Source organism: Neoarius graeffei, chromosome 2, assembly GCF_027579695.1.
Source record: "Neoarius graeffei isolate fNeoGra1 chromosome 2, fNeoGra1.pri, whole genome shotgun sequence".
Lineage (NCBI taxonomy): Eukaryota > Metazoa > Chordata > Actinopteri > Siluriformes > Ariidae > Neoarius > Neoarius graeffei.
The window spans coordinates 7484595-7495919 of NC_083570.1; the positions used below are offsets into that span (position 1 = coordinate 7484595).

Here is an 11325-nt window from a genome sequence, read left to right on the forward strand (position 1 = left end):
TCCTTTAACCGAAAGCCATTAAATGTATTCCGTTACGCCCCAAGCCTGCATGCGACAGCCCCCGCAATGCCTTCCTAAACTCGTGGATAGTCTACTATAATCACGCGATTGGGGTGCTCTTGAAGGAGCAGCGATGGACGGGGGATTTCGGGCAGGGCTGGGGGCGAACATAGTATACTGTGCGTGCGTACTGTACAGTGTGAAAAGCAGAGAACAACACACAGCTCGAGAAACGGCGGGATATGATTGCGGGCTAATGTGAATATTCTTAGCTTCAATCAGATATATGAAACACAATGTTATTAAGCCATTGTGGTTATGAAATGATTCAGTGCCCTGTGCGTTTGATATGGTGTTCAGTGTGACTCGTTCTCCCCTCGTTTGTAACATGAATTGCGTGCCGCGCGTGCCTTGGTTGGGGTTACTTTACGGGGCTGGAAAAAGTTGGCTGTGCTCATCATCCGAATCTTTTTTAAAATATTTATGCAGTGAGCCCCTGAGTCTCTTGGTTTCTTCCTCTCTTTTCTTTTCTTTTATTTTCTGTGCTCCTGACTTGTGCATGTTGGCAAATGGCACGCACGCTGATTGTCGAAGCGCTATGATCGAACGATGTCGTTTTTTTCCCCTTAATCAAAGAGTCAGACTAAACCATTTTTGCATTAGGGGTGGTAGGGGGTTCTTGACGCCTTTTTCAAAGACAATAAAGGCAAAAGATCTAGAAATCATTTATTGAATGCAAATATACGTAGGTAGGCCCCGCCTACTGCACTACTGTGCACACTCTCAATGAGAAGAGCCAGCGATGGCGAGCGGTCATCCCAACACTGCGCTTTCACATTGGAAATACAGCCAGGACTTTTCATTACTTGAAATAAAAGGCAAAAATGTCTACGTGCAATGCACATTATGTCGAGGAACAAAGCGTTTGTCCTCGTCATTGGCCAGTAATTCAAACCTTAACACATTTAACATTCACTTTTATTATGATTACACTAACTGATTTTGGGGGGGGGACTCAAAATGTAATGGAATAATTACTTTCCCTGGTAATTTGTTACTTTTAAGACAAAGTAACTCAGTTACTAACTCAGTTACTTTTTGGGAAAAGTAACTATAACTAATTACTTTTTAAAAATAGCGTGCCCAACACTGGTGTTTTAAAAGAGCGTGACAATTTTAATCATTGTGTAATATTAGTGTGACATTGTTTAACTATGCATCTGGCAGCATTGGTAACGTTAGTCACATGTGCGTCCATGAGGACGAAACTTGCAAGTAGAACGATTGGATAGTTAAACTTTTCGGCTTGTTAAACTTTCAGTGTTTTCCCCAGAAAAAAATTAAAGCCCTAAATTCTGGCATGATAAAACACAGACAATTGAGTGCCAAAGGTGCGAAGTGAAACTAGGGGGGTGGGGGGGGGGGCATGCTCCCCCGGAAAATTCTTTGAAAATCGATGCTCTCAGGTGCATTTTCAGGGTCTCTGAGAGGTTTTAGATCCATGATTATAGGATAGATTTTACCAGTGTTTCAATGATTTCTGACCTAAGTAGTATTAATGTATACACATTTGAAATTTCACCTTAAAGTTCAACATGCAAGTTAAACTGTTTTGTGATAGATTACTGAGGTATAGGATAGATTGAAAATCTACGGAGATCCCTTAATTACCTATGATCAAGTTTCAACACGTATTTCAACACTGGATTAGCATTTTTAACTAACGGGACTTGCTACTAAGTTAGAATGCATTTCCCAGCGGATGGATGAGTAAAAACTGTGTGACTGGACTGCTGCAGCAGCAGGAGGCAGAGACACAAAGCTGCAGTCCAGGATATCTCTCTGCACTCCACTGCACTTTTCAGCCAAGGGCAGTTTATCACCACTGAGTCTCATATGTTTGCAATTAAATACAGGTTAATTGATGCTCGCTGTAATGGAATGTCTAGTGACATTAGATCATAAGTTTGTCAACATAAATGTAACCATTAACTAGCCGATTTAAATCTCATGAGATTTAATTTAATTTAATTACAACTGCAGTAGGCTAGCTGTATTTGCGTTACTGGTTCAATCACTCGTTACTGACAAAAGTAGTGGAATTACAGTAATGCATTACTTTCAACACTGCTATTACTTTATCTCAAAATTACAGCCTGAGCCTGTCATTGACAAAAACAGACATGTTTAGTGGACGTGCTTGGATCAGGCACAATTGACCTAAATAAATGTTGCGTTAAATTTGAACTTGTGTAGCGACTTCCCGCTGGAATGGCGATGCTTGAGGCCTCCGCTTCAGCCGCAGGGCTGGCATTAGTTTGGCCGTTTGCGGCGGTCCTTTCACCTGCTCCAGGTAAACCGTGGCAAGTCGGTGCTTCCTCCTCCGCCACTTCAGCTTGGAGATGATGATGCATGTGTGTCTGCTTAATGGGACAGTAGAAGGAGTTCTCCACCCTGCACTCACTCGGACCGCCATCAATCCCGCACAGGACGCGGAAGTCAGGGCTCTACGTTAACTTTGAGACATGGTTGCCCAAATATTACATATTATTATTTTTTTAATTTATTATTCAACCTTCTCAGACGCTGTCTGTATCAACAAGCATTGACACTAGCGCCCCGTGCGAGTAATGCGGTAATTAGTCATGTAGTGAAGGACATACCTATACCAGTCTAGCCTAGGCCCGCCCATCCTAAGTGTGACGCAACACGAGGGCCTGTTGCGAGCTTAGTCTAGCAAGGCAAGCTATCTCCAGCTCTTCCAAGCTCCCGAAAAATCGGGAGCCAATCAACTTTGAGCATCTCCAACGGCCCTGGGTAGAGGCGTGTTCAAGGCAGTGACGTAGTAGAACTGCGACCGGAAGCCATAGATTGTTTACACAAGCGCTTCATTCACTAGAAACATTACGAACATGGAGCAGCGGCAAGCCTTTGACACAGTGGTAGATGCTGTATTGAAAGCATTCAATGGGAAGTTCTCATTGAAAATGGAGCAAAGAGCAGCCCTGGAGGTATTTATCTTCTTCCTGTTACTCAAGCAGTTTCCGTCGCATCACATACGTCAGAGGAAAGAGTGATGTGATTGGTTTAAGCTTTGTCACAGCCTTTTCTCGCTTCGACCAGGAGCAAACTGAGGCATTTCAGGGAGGCGGGTCAACCACGCCTTTCGGAAACGGTTGGGCTTAATATCTTTGCCAGACCAAATGCTCGCAGAGCTTTGAAGTCGCGTTAGCCAGACTAATACCAGTCCCCCCAGGATTCCGCAGGCCTTTTCTGTGATTGTTGTGGGCTAAAATGTCTGATGTTGCGGGGTTTTTCCAAAAAATTGCGATGAAAATTGCAGTGGTTTTTAGGTTTTTGTTGCGATTACATTGCGGGAGGAAGTGAAAGTTGCGAGAAATTGTTGTGATTTAATCTTTTTTTGATTAAAATTGAGTGATATGTTAAATATTAAGTTATTACTGAAAAACTATTGATTAAAAAAACAAAGACACTGAGAAATGGTCCTATAAACAACTTTACCAATATAAAAGATTACCAGGACTACAAAAATGCAGAAAAATAGGCTTTACTTATCCAAATTCACCTGTTGATTACGTCAGCATTCGAAAGAGGGCGCGCGCGCCTTTTGACAACCCCTGTGTCTGAAATCGCTCCCTACTTGCTCTACAGGGCACTATATAGTGAGGATGCCATTTTGTAGTGCTGTCCGAAACCTTAGTGAGGATTATTTACACCGTATACAGTGCACTCAAAGTATCCCACAATGCATCACGAATTGTTTTTTTTTACATTCACACAGTTGTATAATTATCATTCGAAGTCTTCAAATATTTTCAAATGATCAAATGCATTCAAGAGTGACGTTGCTTTTTTGCATTTCATCCACTTTAAGGCAGTGAGAATTTTCTCCAAGATGTTGTTTGAACACAGTGAAAATAGGCTTTACTTTTTTCCATTTTGAGCAGTGAATGAAAGATTTCGAGAGCAATAGTAAATTATTCATAACATAGTCCGCTTGTGAATCCTTCAGACTCGTCCCAAATGTTATGTTGTCCAGGGTAAGTGTGTCCTGTAGCTGGATTTTAGAAGAAAGCCAGTCCAAAAGTCCTCCCGAAATGTTTTTGTGTAAATACATTGAAAGAAAAGATGGTCCGTAGTTTCAATATCTGATTCACAGAAAATACAGTTGTTATCAATACTGTCAATATTGAACCTCACTCTTAGCATTCCACTGGATGGATAAATCTCATTCAAAATCTTAACATGCGCTTCCTTCACCTTTGGACTTGCAGGACATTTTAGATATTGGGTCCTCCATTTTTTAACCTCTACTTCAGAAAACTTCTGAAAGATGGAATTTCTATTTGAACGTATTGGGTACAGATTATTATTCAAATGATTATGTAGGATTTTGTTTGGTATCTCTTTGTTAAGAAAGTCTTGTTCCATGATGTAGAGTATTGGAAGGTTAGGAGGAGGCAAACTCTCAGGATCAATGTTTTGTACAAGTTGTTTGACTGGTTGAGGAATTGCTTTGCATATTTTATTAAATTCAGCTTTTTTGCAGGTAATATTATGAATGGAGCAGAAGTTTTCATATAACAGCCAGTTGCCCTGATTATCCATAAGGTGAGATATTAACCAAATACCTTTATCCATCCAGTGTTGCAAAAAGAGAGATTTTCCATGACACAGAACATATCTATTATTCCAAATCGGTGTTTGGTGTGGTGTAAAGTTGTGGTTGTACATAAGTTTCCAGCATAACAGAACCTGCTTGTGAAAGGACGCCAACTTGACTGGTAGTTTTTCTATTTTAAAATCACATTTAAGGACAAACTCAATACCTCCCATTTTTTCAAATAAACCTCTGGAAAGACAAAACCAAATATTATTTCTATCTAGCAGAAAAGATTTTAACCATTTTATTTTTAAGACAGAATTTAGACATTCAAAGTCAATTGCTTGTACGCCACCATCTTTATATTCTTTTATAATTTCCGATTTTTTGATATCGTGAGCTCGTCTTGTGTTAACACTACTAGCAGATTTCTTTCTTCTGCCTTTCAGCACATTCATTTCAGTCTGTTAACAATGTTAAAATGACCTGTGTCAGTGTGGGTTTCCTCCTGGTTCTCCAGTGTTCTCCTACTTCTCAAAGACACATCTAATGACTGATTGAGGCGACTCAGGATCTCTGATCTCAAACATATTCATCTACCAACTTCATTTCCATCTCAACAATCTGTTCATGAGAAAGAATTCTTCATCGACCCAGTATAATGTTCTTGATAAATCATGATGTAAGGAATAAAACAGGATGAGGCATGCTACTCCAGGAAACTAATCTGCGATGAGGTGGTGGGATGTGACCCAACACAAAGTGGATTAGTTTCCATTAACAGCAGGTCATGAAGAGTTCAGGCTCTTGTTAAGCCTGGAGCGCTCATACTGAGTGAAATGGAGATTATGTTTAATAAAGATCCACTTTTGTGATTTCTATTCGCAATAAACAATGCAAAATCAATAAAATATGGTTTTCCTTCCTGACAGCTGTGTCCTCCTCACTTTTAAAATGGCTCCAACATTCTTTAGGGATGAAGATCAGTTTAAAGATGTCACGAGGAAAAAGCTGTTTAAGTGAAACAATTGTAATTTATCAACAAGGCTGAAAGTTGTGCTTGAGGTGTCAGTAGGTGGAAAAGTCCTGAAAATTAAGATCCATTCTATGAGTATTTCATGAAATTAATCCTAATCAGTGCAGCTACAGTACATGAGTTATATTTCTGCACAGAAGGGAGATGAAATGGTTAATAGAGGAGTGTTCATGATCTCTCTGTATTTGTGCTCCTCCTCTTCCTCTATTGCTCTTTCACACACAGAACCAGGAAGTAACTTGTCATTTCAGAGAAAACAAAACGGATCTCTCTCTCTCTCTCTCTCTCTCGTTGTGAGTTCAGGAAAATGGCCGAGGCCAGTATTTCAGTAGCTCAGGACCAGTTCATGTGTCCAGTGTGTCTGGATCTCCTGAAGGATCCGGTGACTATCTCCTGTGGTCATAGTTTCTGTAAGGTGTGTATTAATGGCTGCTGGGATCAGGAGGATCAGAAGGGCGTCTACAGCTGTCCTCAGTGCAGAGACACTTTCACGACAAGGCCTGTTCTACGCAGAAACAACATGCTGGATGAAGTGGTGGAGAAACTGAAGAAGACTGAAGTCCAAGCTGCTTCTCCTGCTCACTGTTACGCTGGACCTGGAGATGTGGAGTGTGATTTCTGCACCGGGAGAAAACACAAAGCCGTCAAGTCCTGTCTGATTTGTTTGGCTTCTTATTGTGAAACTCATCTGAAACCTCATCTTGAAGTTCCTGTTTTGAAAAAACACACATTAATTGAAGCCTCAGCAAAACTCCAAGAGAAGATCTGCTCTGAACATGATGAAGTGCTGAAAATCTACTGTCGTACTGATCAAATATGTATTTGCTCTTTGTGCATGTTGGAGAAACATAAAGACCATGACGCTGTTTCAGTCGCAGCAGAAAGAGCTGAGAAACAGGTGAGAACTAGAAATCTTTCCAGAATTAAATCATCTTAATTATAGCTTCCCATCTAGAAACAGGTGCTTTAGTCAGTGATATGATTTGAACTTTAATTTTAATGTGTGTATCAGGGCTTTACATTAACTTTTTTGCTCACCGGCCACTGTGGCTAGTGGTTTTCCCGAGTCACTAGCCATTCAGCCTTTTCACTAGCCACAATTTTGTTGCCAGGAAATTGCAGTTTTTTCTTCACCATGATGCGTTAAAGTTTGGAAGATCTTGATGTAATTATGAATGGCAGCGTATAATGTATCTCTACAGTAGCACTCAATACTCAGTGCTGTTAAGGTCGCTCCCTATATGAAAACATGCAACCAGTTGAGACAAAAATATAAACAGAGTATTCTGTTTATTGAACTCAAATTCAAGCCCCTTACAATATGAAATATTGTATAATATGAAAAATAACATTCAGTACAACTGAACTGATTCAGTTATATTGAAAGTATTAAAAGTCCAGTTCAACATTTTATCACTGAAAAACATTTGATGTTTTGATATGCAAGTATTATGTGTATTATCAAGTATTATTATGTATATTATGTATTATCTATTAGTGTGTGTGTGAACATGTGTAGAGAGAGACATTAAATGTCCTCATTACATTCATCATCGGGGCGGCACGGTGGTGTAGTGGTTAGCGCTGTCGCCTCACAGCAAGAAGGTCCTGGGTTTGAGCCCCGGGGCCGGCGAAGGCCTTTCTGTGTGGAGTTTGCATGTTCTCCCCGTGTCCGCGTGGGTTTCCTCCGGGTGCTCCGGTTTCCCCCACAGTCCAAAGACATGCAGGTTAGGTTGACTGGTGACTCTAAATTGACCGTAGGTGTGAATGTGAGTGTGAATGGTTGTCTGTGTCTATTGGCCCTTTTCCACTACCCTTTTTCAGCTCACTTCAGCTCGCTTCAGCTCACTTCAGCCCGACACGGCTCGCGTTTCGACTACCAAAAACCAGCACGACTCAGCTCGTTTCAGCCCTGCTTAGCCCCTAAAACTCGCACCGTTTTGGAGTGGGGCTGAAGCAAGCCAAAACGAGCCGAGTGAGGCTGGGGGCGTGAGCAGACACTCCCCTGTGCACTGATTGGTGAGGAGGAGTGTCCTCACATGCCCACACACGCCCCGCGAGCGCGCTGGGATCTGTAAACATCGCAAACCCGGAAGGAGAAGAATTACGAGAATTTCTGAAGCCTTATGCGCCTCGCCTCATCTATACGCTCTTGCCAGTATCTGTCCGCGTTGTCGGTGACAACAAGCCACAGCACCAAGACCAGCAACACTAACGACTCCATGTCCTCCATGTTTATTGTTTACTATTCGGGTCGTGAGACTACCGCTTAAAAGATCACTGATGTCACTGTTTGCGCTGCTTAACGACATCACGTGACGTCCACCCACTTTCGCTAACTCCACCCAATGTGTCCACCCACTTCCAGCCAGCACGGTTCAGCGCGGTTGTAGTCGAAATGCAACTCCAACAGCCCCGCTCAGCTCGACTCAGCACGGCACGGCTCAGCCCGACTCAGCCGCGTTTGTAGTGGAAAAGCGGCATAAGTGTCAGCCCTGTGATGACCTGGTGACTTGTCCAGGGTGTACCCCGCCTTTCGCCCGTAGTCAGCTGGGATAGGCTCCAGCTTGCCTGCGACCCTGTAGAAGGATAAAGCGGCTAGAGATAATGAGATGAGATGAGACATTCATCATCAGATGAGTCTGAATGGTCCATGAAAAATGGTCTTCGTGACCTGAGGCTTCCAGCAGGCCATAAGTTGATAGCTGGGGCAAGATCAACTTCTTTCCAATCGCATGAACGTTTCTAAACAGCAGCTCCATCCTCTCCAGTTCAGCCGACTTCATGACAGCCAGGGACTGAAAGCAATGCTGTCCTGTAGTGAACCAGCCGTCTTCGCCTGTTTTGATGTTATAGTACCGATGTGTGCATTTAAATTTTCGTGGTCCTTTATATTTTCGAGTTTAAAATTACTGGTACCTGTCTTTGCCAGACTTTCTACAGTCTTCGCAGTACAGAGTATTTTCGGTTTTGCTATGAACTAGCCAATCTCACCCGAACTTCCATTTGTCATTGAACTGTCTTATCTTCCTATTAGCGTCTTGTTCATCTCCATGGCCGGAGCCAGCTATGAGGCCCCCGCGGTCTGGACCTTGGTCATTTTTAAGAGCTGAAAATACATTTGTACGCTAAATATTCAACTGGATAAAAAATAAAGAATAACATTAAAACGTCTCCGTTAAAAGTGCATTGATAATTATGTTAAACGTTGATTTTGTCTTTTGTGTGTGTTTGGTGTGCGCGGCTCTGAGACCAAGAACACAAACGCGAATGAGAGCGCGACTCGGCGGAGGAACGCAGTGCAGGAGACACGGGGTTTTCATGGGAACCATCAGCGCACTTTCATCAGGCTGTTCAATTTACATTTTCGAAGCAGCGCAGTTGTAGCCAGACACACAGCTTGTGAACAGGCAAGGCAGGCAACTGTTTGGGGCCCCCTGGCCCAGGGGTCCTATGAGAGTTGGGGCCAGAGGGCTTATTTTTTTTTATTGTTTTTATTGTTCTTTACCATTGTATTTTCACATTTGGAATTTAAAAAACTTTGGTTTCATACATTTTTCGTTGGTGTCAGATTATTTATAACATATTGGTGATGGACCTGGCAACTTGTCCAGGGTGTACCCCGCCTTTCGCCCATAGTCAGCTGGGATAGGCTCCAGCTTGCCTGCGACCCTGTAGAAGGATAAAGTGGCTAGAGATAATGAGATGAGATATTGGTGATGAACACTGGTCAGAAGGGCCCCCTGGAAATTTTTGCTTGGGGCCACAACAGACTCTAGAATCACCTCTGGTTGTAGCCTGCCTTGTTTGTGACTTTAAAAATAAATCATTCAGTAAGCCAAAGCAATAGAGTGGAAAGGTTCAACTTATGTTTGCCTTGGGTAACTTTGCCTAAAACATGGTGGTGTATACTGATTTTTTTTTTTTCCCAGAATTTTTTTTTTGTGTGTGTGTAGGTGTAACGGATGCCAGATTGTTAATGTATCTTAGTTCCATAGGCTACATGGTTAAAGTATCTTTTGTCCTCATTGCTTGGGCCAGATCAAACCATTAAACAAGCTTAAATTATTCTTACTCTTGCCACATACATGATTTTTTTTCAAAACTGATGATATTCAGTTCAAACACCATTAAGAGTAATTTCAGGAATAGATCTCTTGTGTGGCATGTAATTCACCCCTCTCATTTAAATATGGCGAACATTTTTCGGCGTGCGCTTTGCGCATCACGGACCTCAGTGATTTTAAAAAGCTGCTCCGGCCCTGCGCATCTCTGCCCCTTTTTCCCTGAGCAGCAGGGTTTGAAACTCCAGCTATATGCCGCCACATAGTGCGCTTGTCAGTCGTCAGCAACTTTGTTGCTTCGTTCATTAACCGCAGGTTACCGTATCATTGATTTTATCTGAGATGTTCTAAACAATTCTAACATGTTGTGTCAGAATGTTTATGCAGGTGCTCATGGGAGTTGTAGGCGCGTAATGACATTGCAATGCGTTTATTATATCAGATGCCTTCAGAGAAAACTACAATTAAAATATATTGTCATACCACAGAATAAACCACCCGCCAAAGTGGCTAGTGAGACTAAAGTTATTACCCGCCAAAGCCAAATTTTACCCGCATTTGGCGGGTGGGCGGGTGCTAATGTAAAGCCCTGGTGTGTCTCAATCAGAAGGATTCTGTAAAAGCTGATTAAAATTGTCTGTGTTCTGGTGAACAGAGTGTTAAATTTATCTTCAGTGATGGTCGTAATCTGGTTCGGGGTGGGTTTCCTGATAACGTTGCCCTTCAGACCAAAAGAGAGAGTTGAGAGACTCTCTTAAGGAATGAACGTTGTCTCTGTACGTGCTTTTCCCGAACTCACTCGTAAGAAGGAGTCTAAAGAGCAACAGGACGAAGAGCATCTTTGTAGTTCGCGTCCCTGAAGGCAATCATATTGGACATAACGAACAGTGTCCAAGTTAACTAACTATGTGTAAACATTAGATGTGGACAAGACTATGGCAACTTGGCGGGCAAATACACAGAAAGTCATTTGACTAATCAGACTGTGTAGCGATTGCAACGTTATCGCGAGCTCTAAAGCACAGACAACTTCACTGCAAGCTTTCTCTTGGAATAAAACGTTTATATCCCTCAATATGCTTCTGCAGGTTGGATGGTGAGTTTTGTAGGCTGTGATGTGCTCCGTTTTAGGCAAAAAAAGCATACATTTAAAATGAAACGACTCTTTATTCCTTTCAGAAAACTGAACCATGGGTTCTAGCTATAGAACCGTGGGTGTGTGCATTCCCCAGAAGAACCGCCTCCTTCCATTCTGCCATCAACTGATCGTGTTAAATAATGCTGCGGAGAAATCATTGATCTTGATTTTATCCAGTCTATGGACGTGACGTGAGCCTAGTGATTACTGATAGAAATGTAGTGGAGTAAAAAGTACGATATTTGTCTTCCAAATGTAGTGAAGTTAAAGTCATAAGTTTCCACAAAAAATAATCAAGTAAAGTACAGATACTCAAAAAGTGTACTTCAGTACAGAACTCAAGTAAATGTACTTCGTTACTGTCCACCTCTGATAATTAACTCGATGTATTTGCAATGTAGAAGAAAACTAATTGAACACCACCAGCAGATTCAACCCCAGTTTCCCCCGCTGACTGTGAGAG

At 42.0% G+C, this 11325-nt stretch overlaps 2 protein-coding genes across 3 annotated transcripts in view; both read left to right on the forward strand.

The window, feature by feature from the left end:
• The window catches only part of LOC132877956 (tripartite motif-containing protein 16-like), a 471908-nt gene that overhangs the window by 267935 nt on the left and 192648 nt on the right, over window positions 1-11325 (forward strand). The gene's annotated exons all lie outside the window — the stretch shown is intronic.
• The window catches only part of LOC132878998 (tripartite motif-containing protein 16-like), a 10308-nt gene continuing 4869 nt past the window's right edge, over window positions 5887-11325 (forward strand). The window contains exon 1 of the mRNA XM_060913698.1: window positions 5887-6558. Within this exon, the coding sequence (XP_060769681.1) occupies window positions 5968-6558 (591 nt within the window). The 5' untranslated portion in view covers window positions 5887-5967. The remainder of the gene's footprint in view (window positions 6559-11325) is intronic.